This window comes from Bos grunniens, chromosome 26 (genome assembly GCF_055505025.1).
Source record: "Bos grunniens cultivar Pamir isolate PY7600 chromosome 26, Bosgru_T2T1.0, whole genome shotgun sequence".
In the NCBI taxonomy this organism is placed as follows: Eukaryota; Metazoa; Chordata; class Mammalia; order Artiodactyla; family Bovidae; genus Bos; species Bos grunniens.
The window spans coordinates 22,515,498-22,536,497 of NC_141190.1; the positions used below are offsets into that span (position 1 = coordinate 22,515,498).

The 21,000-nt window shown below is 49.9% G+C and overlaps 1 protein-coding gene across 8 annotated transcripts in view; it reads right to left on the bottom strand.

Moving 5' to 3' along the window:
* Positions 1 to 260: 260 nt before the first annotated feature.
* FBXW4 (F-box and WD repeat domain containing 4) overlaps positions 261 to 21,000 on the bottom strand; it is an 83,584-nt gene continuing 62,844 nt past the window's right edge. For 5 of the 8 annotated variants that reach the window (XR_015155219.1, XM_086377353.1, XM_086377349.1 and 2 more), the window contains 4 exons: positions 11,541 to 11,606; positions 1,838 to 1,978; positions 1,192 to 1,333; positions 261 to 987 (listed from right to left, as the gene is read on the bottom strand). Coding sequence is in view for 5 of the 8 variants with exons in the window: in XM_086377353.1 (XP_086233479.1) it covers positions 868 to 987; positions 1,192 to 1,333; positions 1,838 to 1,978; positions 11,541 to 11,606 (469 nt within the window). In the remaining 3 variants the exon portion in view is untranslated. Of the gene's footprint in view, positions 988 to 1,191; positions 1,419 to 1,837; positions 1,979 to 11,540; positions 11,607 to 21,000 lie in introns of all 8 variants that reach the window. The other 3 variants (XR_015155220.1, XR_015155216.1, XM_086377350.1) reach the window with 2 other exon arrangements.

Here is a 21,000-nt window from a genome sequence, read left to right on the forward strand (position 1 = left end):
AGCACTGGAGTGGGGTGAAGGAAGTCACTGCAGGCCAACAGCCGCCGGGAGCCTTTCCAGGCCCCCTACCATAAGACGCCCACCCCACCACCAGGGCCAGGGGTGGAGGGGTGATGAAAGGCCTTCCTGGAAGAAGAAACCTTTGCTCTTTTGGACACTGAGCCGTGAGGCTGGTCTCACCCTTCCCTGGCATGCCCAGCCCCAAGTTTGAGTCTATTGTTCCTTCTCCCTGTGGTCTTTCTAACCAGTGAGGAATCAGATTGGTGAAGAGTCGAGCTTTATTTTTATAAAAATGAAGGTTGTAACATGTCTCAACAGCTAGCCTGAGGTTGGGCTGGCTCAGAATTCAGAATTTGGGGATTGCCTTTGTCCTTTCTTGGTTTCAAAGCAAAACCAGGCCGTAGTACTCCAGCCCGAGACCTTGGTCAAAGGTGGGGTCTGACTGATGTTGAGGTTGGTACCACAGGGTACTGGCAGCCACCCCCGTCCTTCTAGGGAAGGGGCCACCTGGGAAGCCTGGAGCACCTCACCTCACACTTGTGCTGAGCTGGCCTGGCTCTAAGAAGGGGTGGGCCTCTCTGTCTCCAGGCCAGATTCTTGCTCTGGCCGACAGGGAAGCAAGGCCCAGCTGAGTTAACTCAGCTGAGAAGCAGTAGGTCCCATCTCTCCAATTGGTTCCTGGGAGAGACTGCACCCCTGGGTAACCCCAGTGCCCAGGAGTCAGCAGCCTTTATCTTAGGTGCCTGAGCACTGTGGTCACAGGTCTAGGAACACAGGGAGGCCGGGGAGGAGGTATCACTGAACCCTCCAGGCAGGAGAGGTCCCTGAGTAGCTGGCTTCCCTGGCCCACAGGCTGGGTTGGCCTTGTCATGGGTTTTGAAAGTCCAGGACACGGAGGTTGTAGGACAGTGCAGCATAGAGGTGTCTGGTGGTGAAGCGCAGGCAGTACACAGGACTGCTGAGGGGTGTCGACGTCAGTGGGAAGGCCTGCAGGGGAGGGACGAGAGTGGCAAAAACATCCCCACTGGGAGCGGGGGGAGCCCAAATGCAAGATTCCCCGGCCTGGTGCCAAGGGACAGGGGCTACTCTAGGCTTCCTCCCGCCCTCCCCAGGCACACCCACTCCCAGTGCAGACCCTGGTAACGAGCCCTGGCATCCATGAGGCCTGCCTGCGGTGCGCAGGACACTTACATGGAGGCAGGCCCTTTGGCGGCGGTCCCACAGTCGCACGACACCGTAGTAGGAGGAACCAGTGGCCAGCAGGTGGTTCCCATCCGTCTGCAGGCAGTACAGGGTGCTGTCGTGGGGCTCCTCCCACTCCATGACACACTTCCTGTCCAGGAGGAGGTGATGCAGGGGGTGTCTGGGGGTGCCCTCCGCCTCCACCCCAGCTTCCCCAGAGGCCTTAGGAAGCCATTCTGGTTGGGAGAAAGATGCCAAACCACCACATTCCTTTAAAACCAACTTAATGGGGGAAAGCCTCCTCAGTAAAGATCTCTTTCTCACCAAGTCCCTGACCCCAGGCAGGCTCATGCCTCATTTGTGCATCACGTGGCTGCTGTGTGTCACCAGATTTCAGAGGCAAGGAAGGCCTCAAGAAAGCTGGGACAGAATGCTGAAGGACAGCACCCTGATGGCTCCCAAGGCTCTTATTGGGGCCTGGTGCCTACAGTCTCCTGGGCCACGGGACCAGGGCTGCCGAGGTAGGGAGTCTAAGCTTACTCTGGCCTTGCCAGCTGTTCTCCCAGTCCCTGCTATGGGGTCTCTGTCCCTATCCTTGGGGCACCAGGACAGGGGCGGCGTTCCCACCGCCTGTTGTCCTGCCCCACACACTCACCGGGCACTGGCTCGGAGGTCCCAGTAGCGAACATAGGTGTCGTAGCCACAGGACAGGAGCGTGGAAGGGGACTCGTACATGACGTCCAGCACCCCAGCCCCTGGGGGAAAGTCACTGCCCAGGTGCGTCATCAGCTGCCCACTGGGAAGAGAGGCGGGGCAGGGGATGAGAGGTTGTCCTGCCTTGGCCCACACACATGCTTTTAACCTTCAAGTGGCATCAGTCCCTGGGCTCCTTCCTGAGCCAGAATTAAGACCCTCGGAGGAAAGGGGCCAAAGGAGGAGATGCCCTGGACTTCCAGCCCTCTCCCCTGTTCCCAGCCCCTGCCCCTCCCCCAGCTGAGGCCTCAGTCAGCCATCAGCAGCCTCTCCATCACACCTGCACGCTGGCTACCCGCCACCCAGCCACTCCTCCTTGGGACAATGAATGGGCCTTGCCGAAGGGGTCGGCCCCCTCACACACACACATTTGGTTACTTTATATGCCTTGATCCTGCAGGTCATGCAGTTCTGAGCTGCCTGAGTCCAATGCCTTAATTCCTGCCTGTAATCTGGGGCTCAAACCTCATTGGGGATAAAGACCACACAAAGGGAGAAGGGGAGTCCCAGGAGATGTTAAAACAAGTAAACACCTTTGTGTCTGGGGAGAGAAATCGCTGAGAAAGCAGCTTAGCAGGCCGGTCCCTGGTGTTCCTGGCCCGGCTGGCCCCCGGCCTGGGGCTAGCACGCCTCTGTGATCACAGCCCCCAGCCTGCTGGGCTCCAGCCTGCCCCGCCGCCCCTCCCGGTGGCCAAGAGCAGATTACTGAGAAGAACAATTTCTTTGTGACTGTGTAATTCCCTCCGTGACCGCGGCAGTGGGCAGACCCCTTGCCCTGATGCCAGACCCCTAGCAACCACCTAGGGGGGCCTCCTGGCCCTAGCAACTACCCCTCAACATCAAGTATACCCGCTAATCCCTGTGGCTATGGGATGGGTAGAAGCGGTGAGTTTCTTCAGAATGGGGGCAATGAAGAAGAAGGGGGCATGCTCCAGGCCCGACCCCTCACCTTCACTCGGGACATGCTGGGCTCTCCTGCATGGTGTGACAGGAAAAACTGGGCCGTGGACACTACACAGGGACACCCAGGTAAGAGGCCCGGCATGGGTTGGGGAAGACTTTGTGGTCTCACCAGCCCAGCCTTGGCCAACCAGGTTTCACCAAAGCAGCCAGAAGCCACGTGTGTGAACGTGGGCCTTAGCTCTGGTCCTTCCGCCTCACAGACCCCGACCCTCAACCTCCGTTCTCCTCAGTGGAGCCGCCACCTTCCCTGGAGGAGGAAAGGAGGCAGCCGCAGGTTCTTTTCTGCCCAACTCTGCCTTTCCCTGAGAAGGCTGAGTGGTGAGGGGACCCCCAGCAAGCAGCACTATTGCTGTCCAGTCAGGGCAGGGTGGGGGTAGGCCCTAAGCTGGCACTTCTGCCCCCAGCCTCCTTCCCAGGGAAGTGCTCTTCCTCTCTGTGTGCTGAGGGCTCAGACAGAAAGCCTTCTCCCCACATCAGCATCTCCTAGACATCACGGACCTCAGTGCCGAAGCAGGCCCGCCAGCCATGAGGCACCACTCTTGGGCAAGTCAGAGGGGCTGGGGTCCTGGGCTTTCTGTCTCTGTCGTCCACTGGGTCCAGGCTGCTTTGCTCCACAGTTCTGCCCCCCCAGATTTGGGGGCCCTGCCCCCTCCATTAGTGAGGCCTCCAAGACTGACTGAGGAGCTCTCCCCTTTAATCTATAGAAGTAATTTCATGTTTGTCTGTTTGAAATAGAAGATGAAAGGCAGTGGAGACTGGGGGCATGAAGCCCAGCGTGGCTCCACCTGCCCACCCCTGGTCCCAGGGTTCGGAATGAAGGAGAGCCAGGCACCCGTGGACAGAAGGTCGGCAGCAGAATGACCACACCCACACCGAGTTGCCAGCCTGTGCAATAAGAAACACATAACCCTACCCTCTGCTGCTGCTAAGTCGCTTCAGTCGTGTCCAACTCTGTGTGACCCCATAGACGGCAGCCTACCAGGCTCCTCCGTCCCTGGGATTCTCCAGGCAAGAACACTGGAGTGGGTTGCCATTTCCTTCTCCAACCCTACCCTCTGGGGAGACCCAAAGGCTGAGCGAGCACCAGCCCCCAGAGACCAGGACAAGGCCCAAAAGCCCCTGTCTTGCCGGCCTGGCCTGGTCAGGGCCTGAGGAGTTTCTGCCACACTAGTTCTGACTCCCTGAAATGGCCACACACACTTTAAATGGGCCAATAAAAAGATACAGTTTCTTTTGCCTCTGGGCCTGGGACGCTCCAGGCTCTGTTGTGCAGTACCCGTGAGGTTAAGTTCAGAGCATAAACTGACACACCAGGCTCTGGGAAATGGCCCTGTCTCTTCAAATAGCAGCCCAGCGGTGCCATAGAAGCCCTGCTGGGGCTTTGATTTGGGAAAACAAACAGAAATGGCACCATGGGCCCTTCGTGGCCCCCACCACAGGACCAATTTAACTAGAAAACTCTAGCTCAACCGCTCTGGTGGAGGGAGCAAGATGAGCACCACAATAGCCCCAAACTTTGGGGGGAAGGGGGACAAAACAAGCTGTCTGTCTCCTGGGCCCCTCCTCCCGGGCTCCTTTTCTTACTGCAAGTGTGTTCTTGTAAAAACGATTAGATTGCAATTTGTATAACGTGGTGACCCCCAAATTCAGACGTTTCACCCCTTTTCTCTGGAAAGAATGTTAAGAATGCCTCTCGGCCTCTCACTGTGGGGGGCGTGAGGGAGGGGTGCAGAGCCTTGGCTGTCGCACAACTTGTGTGGGAAAGGGGCTGCCGCTTAGAGCCTCAGGCCAAGACAGGAGCAAGGGCCAGGTCTGCACTATAGACACCAGACAAAAAGTCCTTCCCTTCCCGCTCCTGTGCACAAAGCCAGGGCTGCCAGGAGCCACTGAAGGCTGGGGGGTCTCTACCCCAGCCTCCCCCTAGCCTGACTCCAGCAATTCTCTCTCGATCCAGGGAAAGATAAAGACAGATGGGGCCGCCCCTGTGAGCCTGATGAATGAGACACAGGCTGGGGAGGGCTGCCTGAAGGAGATCTGTTCCCCAGGCTGGGCTGTCTGCAGCTTCCCAGAGGAGCCCCAGAGTACCTGGGTAGGAAAAACAGCAGAGTATGGCTGGATCCCAGACTTTGAGGTGGCGGGGCTCAGGTGAGGGCCCTACCTACCCTGCTGCCCAGGCAGCTCCACTGAAGCTGGAGGGAAGAGGGACCATAGGAACTTCCTGACAGGGAGGAAAAAATTTAAATAAGGCACTAATAGCACCACCACCCCCATCACCATCTTTGTCGGACAGCTGACTGGAAGTAGTTACTAGCCTTGAAGACCGGATGCCCTGTCTGGGCGAGGCCCTGAGCGCCAGGCCAGAGTTGGACGCAGGGAGGCAGTCCCTGGAAGCCCCCCACCCCAGGCGGGGCCCTACAGGCCAGGGAGCCAGGTGCCCCGCCTCACCCCGTGTTCTCCCTCACCCCGCCTCCACACACCTCCCTGGTGACCCATACAAAGTCCTCCTGTGCTGACCACCCTGAGATAAGACACCCAGGCTCTACTGCCTCACCCACATGTAAGAATGCCCGTGGCCCCCACGCCATTTCCAGCCACTCTTAACACACTGGGTTCCTGATGCTGCTCCCTGGAAGTTCAGTTCAGTTCAGTCGCTCAGTCGTGTCCGACTCTTTACGACCCCATGGACTGCAGCACGCCAGGCCTCCCTGTCCATCACCAACTCCCGAACTTCACTCACACTCATGTGCATTGAGTCGGTGATGCCACCCAACCATCTTATCCTCTGTCGTCCCCTTCTGCCTTCAATCTTTCCCAGCATCAGGGTCTTTTCCAATGAGTCAGTTTTTCGCATCAGGTGGCCAAAGTATTGGAGTTTCAGCTTCAGCAACAGTCCTTCCAATGAACACCCAGGACTGATTTCCTTTAGGATGGACTGGTTTGATCTCCTTGCAGTCCAAGGGACTCTCAAGAGTTTTCTCCAACACCACAGTTCAAAAGCATCAGTTCTTGGCACTCAGCTTTCTTTATAGTCCAACTCTCACATCCATATATGACTACTGGAAAAACCATAGCTTTGACTAGACAGAACACAGGTCCTTGGAGGTTCTGTGGGTGTTAATTCCTGCATCTGTTTGGGTGTGAGGATACCTCACCCAGTATGTGCAACCACAAAAATAAAACAATGGCTTCTGAAACGAAAGGATGGAAGAGTGACAGTCTACCTTACCTTCGCTTCCCCTGAAGGTGTAATACAAGCTGGGCCTAACATGGTCACTGAGAAAATAGGACAGTGTGCCCTCCTTTCTTTCCACCCTCTCCTCTTCCTTTCTTTGATCAATAGTCATTTACTAAGCGCCTTCTGTACACAAGTCATTGTGCCTAATGGAGACTGCAGGGAGATGTGAGCTGAGACTTGGGCAGGGAGGGACATGCTCCCTTCCTCCATGGAGGGAAACAAGTCTCATCTACCCGACTGACAATACAGGGGGTGGCTTGGCTGGTACCAGGAGAGAGATAAAAGGGAGTTTACTAAGGGGACTTATAAAAGGACATTTCTGCAGTGAGTGACCGGCAGGGACAGAAGATGGGAGATGGCACAGGTGAAGGACCAACAACTGCAGAGGTGCAGGCCTGGGCCACCTGCTTTGGCGGGAGGTGTGGGTATGTGAAGGGAATAAGCTGACCACCGCGGGCCTCCAGGTGCTCACTGCTGGAGGGTGAGGGGCAGGAGTGGCCGTCCTTGTCCAGCCCTCTGGTGAGGAGGGTGAGAGACTTTAGGAGGCAACCTCAGTTCTGTAACCGAGGTCCCAGATAGAACCGTGGAGACCAGGAGAAGCCCACTAAGGCTTCGCCGGCCCCAGCCCTGTCCAGTGAGTGGGAAGGGCCCTTTCCAAGCACAGGCCCCTCACATGCACGTGTGTGCGCGTGCACAACTCCAGCACCCGCCTGCGCACACGTGTTCAGACACAATGGCTCAAAGGCCAGGCAGCCAGGCAGCCCACTTTGTACTGCTAACAAGAGGACCGTAATTACAGGAAGGGGCAGCCGGGCAGATAAAAGGATACAAAATTTCAACATCTGTTGCCATAAAGGGATAAGGAGAAGTGAAATGCAAAGTATCAGTTTGGTGTCAGCAGGCAGAGAGCCAATTTCAAAGAGTTCAGGGGGACAGAGGGGACAAGAAAGAAAAAGGAAAGGGGTGGGGGGAAAAAGAAAGAAAGAGAAAGAAATTACAGGGTTCCTTAAAGAGGTAAAGAAAAAAGAAAATGAAAAAAGCTGTCAGTAATACTTTCAAAGGAGAAGGCACATACTTAAAGAGGGGCAATTCCCATAATCACCCTGACTGAGGACCAGGCCCCCCGCCCCAGGTGGAGGGTCAGGGGCAGAGACAAATCCACACCTGGGCGGGATGGGCACTAACAGTGCCCTCAGAGTGGCCCAGCCTGAAGTCAGGACCCCAGTTTTTTCTGCAGACAGAAAGGGGTGTAGCCGGGCACCCTTTGTCATTCCAATGCTGTAGGATGCCGTGACATGTATCTCCCATGTTCGGTCCAGGGTTCCAAGATAAGTTCCAGGCCACGTGGTGGCCCACAGGGTGACCCCATGAATGCTCTAAGGGTCACCATCTCCAGCCACAGGGGTGAGGATCAGGGAGTGCCTCGTGGTAGAGGTCTATTCATGCTAAAGAACGAGCAGTGTTTCAGTAGGCAGAGAGGGGGTATTTCAGGCACAGGGGTCAGGTAGTAGAGCAGAAGCCCAAGGGAAAAATACATGGTGTCTGTCAGAATATGTGAGAAGCTTCTCTGCCCCTGCCTCTGTTGAGAAAGAGGAGACTTAGGGGCTTTAGGATGGAAATGGAGGAGTCATGGGGCACCAGGGATGATGCTGGCCAGAAGGGGAAGAAGGGGAGATGAGGTGGGATTATGCAGGGGTGTGAGTCACACACATACTGAGCAGTGCACTACCTAGCCAAGGACTCAAACCCTCAATACCCTAGGAGGAGCCAAGGCACCAAAACCCACCCCTCCTTTCTTCCTTACCCAGCAGTTCCTGGCTGGCTTGGAGCTACAGCTGGCCCCCTGGGAAATCTCCAGAGCCGAGTGAGACCTCAGGCCTCTCCATTCTGGTGCCCACGTCCCCACTGCCTCATCTCAGGGCACCAAGGCTAGATCCAGCTCAAATGCACCTTGGTAAGGACAGAGCCAGGGGAAGCTCTGTGTGTGATGTCAGGCCAATCAGAACCCCCACCCACCCCAGGGTCTTCCAGCAGCAGGAGGTGTGCCCCACACAGACACCACCATTCCTGGGGCAGAGCCAAGGGTCCTTAGCAAATGCAGACAGAGAACACTACATGGGCCTTCATTTCTCCAGACTCAAGGTCAGGAACAGGATGACTTTGGCACAGTTCCGCAGGGCCTAACTAGGGATACCTCAGTGGCGGGTGAGTGGCAGGGTCAAGATACAGCTCCTGGGGGCCAGGGATGGCCTGAACACCATCAACCCTTGGAAACAGGAACACGCCAGCACATCCAAACTGGGGGAAGGACTCTTATCTTTCTTCCCATCTGGTTTACACAGGTTAGAAGTCCCCTGCCGCTGGGCCCAGCCCATGGTCCACAGCTCTGAGAGAGAGGCAGGAGAGGAAGAAGAGTTGGGGACAGCCAAGCTCCCTGCCATCCAGGCAATGTCGTGGTGCCCACAGCCGCTCTCAGACCGGTATGCTCCAGCTAGCACCTCGCTTCCTCGTGCCCTCAGAGGGAGAACAGAGGCTCTAGGAATCCTGAGGCACAGAGGGCTTGAGGGAGCCATGATGACATTGAAAGAGGTCCTCAGACACTGAAAAGCAGCCTAGGCTGCCTGAGGACCCATTCCTGAGGCACAGATGGATGAGGGCACGCTGGTGCCCAGCAGGTGCCTATGCCTCTGAGGTGTGTCCCAGCCCCCACCACCACCCTAAGGGCAGCCTCTGGAGGGGCCATGCTCTGAGCAAAACTGCCCTCCAGTGCTCCTCCCCCCAGGCTGAGCACACACATAAAAGAAAATCCCGGCCCTCCTCAGGTTTCAGTGGTGACAGGTTAAAAGCAAAGAATCCACCCAGCACTGAGCACCGCCCCGCCACCGAGTCCTGCCTTCGATGCTGCTCCACCTTCCAGATTGGCCTGTCAGTCAGGCTTTGCTGTTATTGAAAGATCAAACTCTGTCCTGCCTGTTCATTACCTTAATCCTATTTTCTACATGGCTTTATTATCTGCTTGGGCTTCTTTGGGAAAGAAGCTACAGACAGTTGTCCTGTCCATCCATTTCCTCCCACCAAAAGTGGATGCCTCCATCAGGGCATATTCCCCTTCAGTCCCTGCACCACTGGTCCTCAAGCTTCCCTGAGGACGGAAGAGGTGTTTAAGTGAGGCCTGGCTCCTCAGTGGTGAGGAGAGGAGTCTGGGAGCCAGAGAGAAGGCAGGTGAAGCCAAGCAATGCCCAGGGCAGCCTAGCCTCAGGCTGGCCAGAGGGTGCAGTGGCTATTTGCTGTCTGGCTCCAGTGAGAACTGAGGCCATAGCTGTCTTGTACCCATTCTCACTTGGGTCCTTTCTGGGTTCTATAAAGGCCAGTGTTTAGTGTTAGTGAGGTCTAGGGGTTTCATACGAGAATGCTGTTGAAGGAGCTGGTGCCTTAGAACTCCATTCTGACCACTAATCTGTGCCCCAACATACCCCCACCACGGCAACCACAGGCAGAAGAGACCATTCAAAGGTTACTCAGCCTTCAGGATACAGCTGGACCACAGTGGGGTGGTGCACACCCTCACTGCCCCAGCTCGTCTACCATCCCAGGCCTGGGTCAGTACTGATGCCAAGCATACCCAACAACGTGACTAAATAAAACTGACTTTCAGCAGAAATGCCTATCTCTGTGACCTCGTCAGTGAAAAAGCAAACTATCTAGTCAGAGATAGGCAAACATGAGCAGACATTTTACCAAAGAGAATCTATAGAGGGCAAATTAGCACATGAAAAGATGTTCAACAGCATTAGCTACTAGGGAAATTTGAATCAAAACCACAAGTAACACATCCATTAAAATAATTCAAATAAAAACTAGTGACACTACCAGATGCTGTTGGAAACGTGCAGAAACTAGATCTCTCAGATACTGGAGTCAGAACATAAAGTGGTAAGATACTGAAAACAGGCTGGCAGGTAAAAAAACTAAGCACATACTTACCAAATGACCCAGCAATTGTATTCCCAGGCAGTAATTAAAAAAACTGAGAACATGTGCCCACACAAAAGCCTATACACAATAGTTTGATCCGCAACAGTCAAGAAACAGAACAGCCCAAATGTTCTTCAATGGGTGAATGCTGACTGATGGGGAAAGAAAGTTTGGTATATGCATGCCAGAGAACACTACTGAGCAAGAAGGACGAGAGCAGTACTGACACACGCAGCGACTTCTGTGACTCAAGGGAATTACGCAGCATAAAGGGAAAAACCTCCAAAGATTACATATTACGTATATACTACATACATTATTTCATTTATATAATACCTTCAAAATAACGAAATTACAGAGATGAAGAACACCTAAGTGGTTTGCCAGGGATTAGGAGCAAGAGGGAGGGGCAGAGGATGGGTGCAGCTATGAAGGTGTATAGGAGGGGTCTTTGTGCTAATGAACAGCACAGTTCTGTATCTTTATTGGGGCAGTAGTCACATGATTCTACACATGGGATAAAACTGCAAAGAAATTTATATACACAAAATAAGTAGAATCAGTTAAAGGTCTGTAGACTGTACCAACTGTACCTACCAACTTGCTAGGTTTGATATTATATAAGATGTTACACAGGTACCTTGCCTTCCTACTTTTGTAACTTCCTATTAATCTAAAATAATGAAAAGTTAAAAAAAAAAAAAAAACACAGAATAGCAGGTAATCAGATGGGAATGTGTCAAGCCTGCCAAGGCAGAGAATTGTAAATAAAACCTAGGTGTATTTTAACTGTTCTTTATTGTTCTTCTTAAGGATCTGTGGGCACTTCTAAAATTTCTTTTAGAAAAATCATCTCTAAGGATAGATAAAATTTTTTATAGCCACACAGTAAGGCACTCCTTAGAGAAGTATCATAAATCCTAACTGTTATCATAAGTTCTACATGAAATTAGGCACCTATTATAAATTACTTCAACAGTTTCCATAAGCTAACAATTGATCTTATGTGAGAAGGTGACACAGTGGAGCCAGTCGGGTTGTGCGGACTTTGGAGGTTTTTCCCTTTATGCTGCGTAATTCCCTTGAGAGTCGCAGAAGTCGCTGCATGTGTCAGTACTGTTCTTGTCCTTCTTGCTCAGTAGTGTTCTCTGGCATGCATATACCAAACTTTCTTTCCCCATCAGTCAGAATTCACCCACTGAAGAACATTTGGGCTGTTCTGTTTTTTGACTGTTGAGGATCAAGCTATTGAACATTTGTATATAGGCTTTTGTGTGGGCACACGTTCTCAGTTTTTTTTAATTACTTTCAACCTCCTCCTGGACCACTCAGGCAACTGAAATGGGCTGGCTTGGGCAGCTCTTTCCTTGGCCTCCCAGCTGTTCCAGCCCCACCCACCCTGGAAGCCATGGTGGGCTCAGGAATCTCTTACCTGTTGAGGTCCCAGATTCTTAAGGGTGAGAAGTGCCCACAACAAGCCGTCCCTGTCACAAAGGAGCTGCCAAACAAAAGGAGAGCAGAGTCAGGTCTGGCTTGTCAGAACTTGTGGCGGAAATGGCTACACAATTGGAAGTGCTGTGCTCATTCTCCAGGGTACCATGAGGTTAAGCCAAGCTGAGAGAAGCAGCCAGGAGAGCCATCAGAGAAGTTGTGGGAAACCATATGGAATTAGAGTGACGGCTGTAACCTCCCAGAGCTGCTTGGCCAGAGGACCCACGGGTTCAATGGCAGCATAAGAATGGATCTCTAGATTTGCAACTGAGGCCAAGGGAGAGCAAGCCTGTTGGTCTTCAGTTGTATGAACACCAACTTCTCCCCATAACAGGTTGTTGGGCGCTGGAAGCTGCTACCCTGGTCAGCGGTGAGGGAGGCTGGGCGGCTTTACTGAAGGTTGTAAGAGCTGGGGAATATGGCAACATGATACAAGCACAGGGCAGGCATAAAGGCACCAAAGTGAGAAGAGGCCAATGATGAAAGGCAGGTGATGGCATGAAAAGGTGAGGGTGGGAGAGCAGGGAGTGTGAGGGCCTAGGGCAGTCAGTACTGCTGTGGGAGTGGGATGAAAGTCAGAGTTTAGAGGACAATGACAGACACTGCCAAGAGGCGAGAGAGAAGGAACACTCTGACCATATTGCCCATATTTAAGAGCCTCTCTTAAACCCCTAAAAAGTTCAACATATATAATCTGCAGTTTCATTTTAAGTGGAGGCCCAAACCCAGTGAGAAGAATCCATTCAATGAGCCAGGCTGGCCACAGTCCTAGGACTAGAACTTGAACCCATGTGCCAGACCACTCCTTTGTCAGAGGATTTGGAAGGTGTTGGGAGGGGGAGCCTGCAGGAACACTGGGCTTGAAAATCTAAACTGGAACAAGAGAGCTGAAAGCAGTTATGTCACTCAGGAGCCCTGGGGCAGGGAAGGGCCAAGTCCCTACATGTCTGGGCTTGGGGGGAGGGCCTGGACATATTAATGACACGTTAGCACTGTGGGGCAGCAGCCTATCGGCCCTGGCCCTGCCCAGCACCTGTGGCTCTCTGATCCTAAGCATGTCAGTGGGGAGATGGATTTCCGCAGTTGGGGCTCTGAGAAGCCGATGGCTTTGGCTTGGTGGGGGGTTGGCCTGCTAGTTGCTGATAGAGGAGATGTTAGGGCAGGCACTGGGCAAGCCACTGATTTACAATCAAAATTGCAGGGCAGGGGTTTATGTTTCAACCCAAGGCAGACAAAAAGGCCACATAAACCACCCTGGAGCATCCATGCCTCAAATCAAGACTTCTCTAGGGACATGCTCAGTCTTCCCAGCCTCCTATCAACCTATAGGCATGCCAGTAGCCACTAAACTAGAATGGTATTCTAAAACAGTCACTCTGTCATGCTCCTGGTGACACCCAGCCTGGTATGCAGCCACTGGACACTGAAGCCCCAAACTACAAAGCCAGGAGGTGTTATCCTCACTTCCCTCTCCCACCAACATTTTTCTCTTGAGGGCAATCCAGTAATAACTGGTAAAGCTAATTACCTTGGGTTGGAAACATAATAGCCCTTAGAAATCATTCATGCAGGCAATAGGGCTCTCCAGACTTGAGAAGTAGGGAGCCAGGTGAGGGGCACCAGCACAGACACACAGACTCTTAAGGAGGCCTGTGGCAGACCTCTGACTGGCCACAGGCCTAAATTAGCATCAAGGTCAGTCAATGGAGAAAGAGGGGAGGCGCCTCCACAGCTCTGACTTCCCAGCAGCGATGGGAACCCCTGCCCCTGGATTCCTGTCCTCTGTTCCTGCCCACCCACCCCTGACCCTCACCCTTTGCCTCCAGGAGGAATGCCTCTCACCTTCATGCCCATAAGGATCTTTCTTAATTGCCTGGATATAACAACTGTGAACATTTCTTTCCAAAAGCTGCCCTTTTCCCTTGTTTAACCATGTAAAGCAGGAAGCAGATACAGGAGGGAGAGTAGAGAGTCCCTCTGGCATTTATGAGGGCCTAAGGCGACTGATCTGATCGGATCTGAAGAGTTTAATCAAATTTAACACTCAGTCAAAACAAAACAAAAACAACCATGTAAGCAGCAGTTAAGCAGATTTGGAGCCAGGTCCTGCTTGGAACGTTCACCAAGATTCACATCCAAACCACAGGGACTGTCAGCCCCCTGAGGGACAGGGACGGTCAGCCCTACTCAACAGGCAGAAGCAGGATCTGCTGGCTGCTCAGTAGCCTGACAGGCCTTCCTCTTAAGTCCTGCCACACCCTGATCTTGCCTGCACGAGACAAATGGCATTTGAGGGGTTGTCTTCTCATCTTCTTTTTGAGATCATGGACTGTCTGGTGGCTCTTGTGTATTCCAGTGCCCAGCACAGTGTCTGGTACCAAAGAGATGCCCAAAACAAATCTACAGACTTCAACTGAAAGGGCCTTCCAGAGTTCACAGCCAACACAGCAGAGGAAGCTAGTCATAGGAGCTGTGAAGGGGGTCCTTCTGCTTCTTAGAGGATTAATTCCCAAATCTGCAAGCTCAGACCTGAATAACACACGACACAGTGTTGGTACAGTGAAGTTGTACAGTGAAGCACAACCAGATAACAGATGAGAAGAAAGGAGCATTGACAAAGCTATATATTGTCACTCTGTTTATTAAATTATATGCAGAGTACATAATGCAAAATGCCGGGCTGGATGACTCACAAGCTGGAATCAAGATTGCCTGCAAAAATACCAACAACCTCGGATATGCAGATGATACCACTGTAATGGCAGAAAGTGAAGAACTAAAGAGCCTCTTGATGAGGGTAAAAGAGCACAGTGAAAAAGCTGGCTTAAAACTCAACATTCAAAAGACTAAGTTCATGACATCTGGTCCCATCAATTCATGGTAAATAGATGGAGAAAAAGTGGAAACAGTTGACAGATTTTATTTTCTCGGACTCCAAAATCACTGCAGACAGTGATTGTAGCCATGAAATTAGAAGACGCTTGCTCCTTGGAAGGAAAGCTATGATAAACCTAGATAGCATATTAAAAAGCAAAGACATCACTTTGCCAACGAAGGTTCATATAGTCAAAGCTGTGGTTTTTCCAGTAGTCATGTATGGATTTAAGAGTTGGAGCATAAAGAAGGCTGAGTGCCAAAGATTGATGGCTTTCAATTGTGGTGCTGGAGAAAACTCTTGAGAGTCCCTTGGACTGCAAGGAGATCAAACCAGTCAATCTTAAAGGAAATCAATCCTGAATATTCACTGGAAGGACTGATTCTGAAGCTCCAATACTTTGGCCACCTGATGTGAAGAGCCGACTCAATGGAAAAGACCCTAATGCTGGGAAAGATTGAAAGCAAAAGGAGAAGAGGCCAGCAGAGGATGACATGGTTAGACAGCATCACCAACTCAATGGACATGAATCTGAGAAAACTCCAGGAGATAGTGATGGACAGGGAAGCCTGGCATGCTACAGTCCATTGGGTCACAAAGAGGCAGACACGACTTAGCAACTGAGCAGTAACAATAACCAGCAATACCTAAAAATGTCAGCACACACATACACACACATGCTCTTACACAAATGCATACACTCTCTCACCCTGAGGGTCTAAAAGTCATTCTGACTCCACAAACTCTTCTCTTTTTGGACCAGAAAGTCCTTATCAGAAGCTAGCCTTCTACAATTTCTCATCCACTCTACGAAGTCTCACCCTGCCCAGATGCCCAAGCTACCTTACTGGCCCCCTGGTCCCAACTTAGGAAAACCTGGCCTCACAGAGATCATCCATAGGCCCAAGAAGAAGACATAAGAGCCCTCACATCAGAGAGACCAAGAGAGTTGGGAGTTCTGGTAGTCAAGTTGAGGAATAGAAAATAACAAAGATACATAACAGAGGAGAGGAAAGTATGAAGGAAAATCAGTCAGGTGTGGGCAGGGTGAAAAGAAGGTATATACATGCTGCCTCTGCCTTTGTTTGGACCCTCTTCACTACCCTAGGAAGTGACTGAGCACTTTCTGTGTGCTAGAGTCTGCAAACAAAGTCTCCAAAGCACTACTCTGTCTACTCCCTCATGTCTGACAGACGAGGACACTGAGACACAGAGAAGTAACAACCTTGATCTTGCTCACACATGGAGCAACCAGTGGGACTAGAATTTGAACCCGCAGCAGCAGCAGCAGCAGCAGTCTTAATTCCAGAGCCCAAGTGATTTTACACCCTGTGCCCCATAAGTTCTTTCCCCAGCACCTAGTATAATGCCTGCCACATACTGACAACTCAAATGCTTATTGAATGAACGAATGGACAAGTGAACAAATGACTCCACCTGGGAGAAGAAAGGAGCGATGGAGGGGCTCTGAGGAGGGGCAGCAGAAGGGTGTGCTCGGCAGCTGTGCCCCGTGGCTGGCCTGGAGCTGCCCAGCTGGCCCAGGCCCCAGCCGCCTCTGAGCTGGGCTGACACACTTTGGCAAGGGAGGCCACCAGAGCTGTCACATCATTCACCAACATGCCCATCAAGTGTATTCAGTTCTCTTCAACCCGCATTGGCATTTTAATTACTGTTGGGTAAACTAATTTGTACAAATGAAGGCCGGGCTGCCTAATAGAATATGCAAGCTCTCTGACCTCTGACAGGCACTGACACGAGATACAAAGGCCGCCGAGGAAGGCTTTTTATCTGAGCCTTATTACTCTCTATTACTCCAATTAGTCAGGCTCCAGTGCTCCTAATTGGAGGAAAAATTGCAATTAAATCAATTTTTGATGGGCTGCAAGTGGGCTCCCGAACCGCCCTGCTTGTGAAACACTGATATTATAGCAGCAAAGGTCACAGGCTTCATCGGCACCTGGGTGCCCCCCGATTTCCCTTGGCCCCCTCCTAAAACGCCTCAAGGAAACCCCTGCCCCTCCATCAGCTCGGCCAGCAAGGGTGGGAAGAAGAGAGTCATTAGAACATGTCAGGTCTCATTGCTGCTGCCGCCATCTGCTAACCTGCGCCATGGACATCATTATAGCGGCTAAGTCCCAAAGCATGAATGCAGTGCGAAGGTCACACAAACTCATCGGGTGAGGCTAGGCCAGAGGCAGAAGTGCAGTGACAGCACTGTGAGGGAGGGACCAGCGGAGTGGGAACAGGAGGTCAACAGAAGTCAGGAAGAGGAGAGACACAGTCCTGGGCAGGTGAAGGATGAGGCAGCCAGTTCCCAAGATCCAGTCAACAGGGCACCCCAGGGGAAGGGAAATAGATGTTATTTGGGAAGGAACAAAAAAGAGAGACAAAGAAATCTTGTTCTCATCAGCAAACATCCACCTTGCAGTGGGGGTACATACACCTGAATGCTCTCTACAGACCAGAAGGCTGAGTGTCCCATCAGTGATGGGGTCAGAAGCACAATGTGGGGCCTACCATCTATAGCAGTGCCTGCCTATCAAGGCTGGGGAGGGAGTGCCCAGAACTAAAGCTTAACCACAGAGGAGAAGGTAAACACAACTTCGTTCACCAAACTAAAGGATAACAAGACCAAGATGCCTCTCTGAAACTTGAATGAGTAAAGTTTAAGGCAAATAAAAAGAAGGTCCATTTCACATAGCATCTGGCATACCATTACCTCAAAGAGATGCTTCAGACAGAAAACAAAAATTCAGAAGAAGGTTAGCCCAACTTCATGGGTGATTGAACCAAAATGGATTAACAGGGAAAGAAGGATGTGCCTTGTCTTCAAGGGGTCAAGACCAAAAATATGTTGAATAAATGCTGGTCTATCTACTTAATGTAATATTAAACAGACATTTAAAATGATATTCCCAAAGAATATAGACAAGATGTTTTATAAGAAAAAAAAAGTAGGGTACAAGCAGCATTAATGGAACTATTTTAAAATAGCTGAGTGGGGAAGTTAAATACAACTTTGTTGATCGAACTAAAGAATAATTAATTATTTTTAACTACAAAAGAGGCAAGCATACACAATGGGAGAACGGTCAGTCTCTTCAATAAACAGTGTTGAGAAAATTGGATAGCCACTTGCCAAAGAATGAAACAACTATCTTATACTGTACACAAAAATTAACTCAAAATGGATTAAAGATTTGAATGTAAGACCTGAAACCATAAAACTCCTAAAAAGAAAACCTAGTAGTGACACCACTCCTGGCAATGATTTTTTGTATGAGACTCCAAAACAAAAGCAACAAAAGCAAAAATAAACAAGTGGGAGCTCATCAAGCTAAGAGACTTTTGCAAAAGAAAGGAAATCATCAACAAGATGAAAAGGCAACCTAATGAATGGCAGAATGTATTTGCAAAGCATATATCCAATAAGGGGCTAATAACCAAAATATATAAAGAACTCACACAACTCCCCTGCAGAAAGCCAAACAATCTGATTAGAAAATGGGCAGAGGACCCAAACATTTTTCCAAAGAAGGCATAGAGATAGCTAGCAGGCACATCAAAAGATTCTAAACATTGTTAATCATCAGGAAAAATCCAAATCCAAACCACAATGAGATATCACTTCACATCTGTTAGAATGGCTGTCATCAAAAAGACAAGAGATAGCCACTGCTGGAGAGGGTGTGAAGAAAAGGAAACCCTCATGCACTGTTGGTGGGAATGTAAATTGGTGCAGCCACCATGGAAAACAATGTGAAGTTTCCTCAAAAAAGTGAAAAATAGAACTACCATTTGTTGTTCGGTTGTTAAGTCATGTCTGACTCTGCAACCCCACGGACTGTAGCGTGCCAGGCCTCCCTGTCCCTCACTACTTCCCAGAGTTTGCCCAAGTTCATGTCCATTGAACTGGTGATGCCACCCAACCATCTCATCCTCTGCCTCCCTCTTCTCCTTTTGCCTTCAATCTTTCCCAGCATCAGTCTTTTCCAATGAGGCACCTGTGGAAAAGTATTTGCATCAGGTGGCCAAAGTATTGGAGCTTCAGCTTCAGCATCAGTCCTTTCACTGAATATTCAGGGTTGGTTTCCTTTAGGATTGACTGGTTTGATCTTCTTGCAGTCCAGGGGACTCTCAAGAGTCTTCTCCAACACCACAGTTCGAAAGCATCAATTCTTCGGCACTTAGCCTTCTTATGGTCCAACCCTCACATCTGTACATGACTACTGGGAAAACTATAGCTTTGACAATATGGACCTTCATTGGCAAAGTGATGTCTTTGCTTTTTAATATGCTATCTAGGTTTGCCACAGCTTTCCTTCCAAGAAAGAAATGTCTTCTGATTTAATGGCTTCAGTCACCATCCGCAGTGATTTTAGAGCCCAAAAAGAGAAAATCTGTCACTGCTTCTACTTTCTCCCCTTCTATTTGCCATGAAGTGATGGGACCAGATGCCATGATCTTCATTTTTTTAAATGTTGAGTTTTAAGCCAGCTTTCACTGTCCTCTTTCACCCTCATCAAGAGGCTCCTTAGTTCCTCTTCACTTTCTGCCATCAGAGTGTTATCCTCTGCGTATCTGAGGTTGTTGATCTTTTTCCTGGCAATCTTGATTCTAGCTTATGAGTCATCCACCCCGGCATTTCACGTGATGCACTCTGCATATAATTTAAATAAACAGGGTGACAATATACAGCCCTGCTGTACTCCTTTCCCAATTTTGAACCAGTCAGTTGTTCTGTGTAAGGTTCTAAATGTTGCTTCTTGACCCACATACAGGTTTCTCAGGAGACAGGCAAGATGGTCTGGTATTCCCATCTCTAAGAATTTTCCACCACAGTTTGTTTTGATTTACACAGTGAAAGGCTTTTATGTAGTCAATGAAACAGAAGTAGAAATTTTTCTGGAATTCCCTTGCTTTCTCTATGATCCAATGAATGTTGGCAATTTGATCTCTGGTTGCTCTGCCTTTTCTAAACCCAGCTTGTACATCTGGAATTTCTCAATTCAAGTACTGCTGAAGCCTAGCTTGAAGGAAGAACTACCATATGATCAAGTAATTCCACTTCTGAGTATTTGTTTTTTAAAAATAATAATAATTTGAAAAGATACATGCACCCCCATGCTCACTGGAGCCTTATTTAAAATAGCCAAGATATGGAAACAACCTAAGTGTGCACTGGTGGATGAATGGATAAAAAGATGTGGTGTGCATATATACAATGGAATACCACTCAGTCAGAAAAAAGTATGGAATCTTACCATTTGAGGCTTCCCTGGTGGTTCAGATGGTAAAGAATCTGCCTGCAATGCAAGAGACCCAGGTTTGATCCCTGGATTGGGAAGATCCCCTGGGACTGGGAAGAGGGCATGGCAACTTACTCTAGTATTCTTGCCTGGAGAATACCATGGGCAGAGGAGCCTGAGAGGCTAGAGTCCATAGGGTTCCAAAGAGTCAGACATGACTGAGCGACTCACACCCACTTGCCATTTGTGATACAGACAGGCCTTAAGGCATTAGGCTAAGTGACACAGGTAAGACAGAGAAAGACTAATACTATATGATTTCACTTATATGTGCAATATAAGAAAGAACAAAATGAATCAAAACAAAACAAATGAAAAACCAAGTTCACAGATACAAAGAACAGACTGGTAGTTGCCAAAGGGGAGGAGGTAGGGGACAGGAGAAATGGAACAAGGGAGTCAAAAGGTACAAACTTCCAGTTATAAAATAGATAAAGTATGAGGATGTAATAAACAGCATGATGGCTACAGTTAATAATACTGTGTGGCATATCTGAAAGTTGCTAAGAGAGTAAATCTTAAAAATTCTCATCAAGAAAAAAATAATCGTAACTATGTAAGGTGATGCATGGTAACTAGACTTATGATAGAGATCATTTTGCATTGCATTCTAGTATCAAACCATTATGTAGTATATGTGAAACTAATATAACGTTATACTTCAACTTTTAGAAAAACAGCCTGTGACTAGAAAAGGAAGGAGTAGAATGAAACTCACTAAAATGCTTCAAGTGACTGCACGTGGGCAACAGAGTAATTAGCAATTCTTTCTTCTTTTAAATTTTATTTTATAAATCTTCTTTAATGAGTATGTGCTACTTTTTAAAGGGAAAAGTATATTATTTACATTTTATAAGAGAAAACACAACATAACCAAACATTCCTGCCCACTGACTCATGGCCAAAGACAAGTGGACCCGATAATGAGCTGCCTGCTTAAACAGGTGTCAGCAGTGGCAGCCCTGGCACACCTTGGGCTGAAGCTGTGGAACTGATCAGTAGCCCAAGGTTAGGACAGAAAGCCGCAGGTCAGCAGGGAGGGGCTCCACTAGCCTCTTTCTCCCAACTCAGCACTGGCCAGTAGAGAGCAAGACTGGCCCTGACTCCCACTGTGGGCAGAGGCCTGGAACACCTGTCCCAGCCAGTGTCTATCTGCCTGCCTGTCTTGTGTGTCTCTCCTCTCTCTCACACACACACCCCTCAGACCCCTCTCAGCC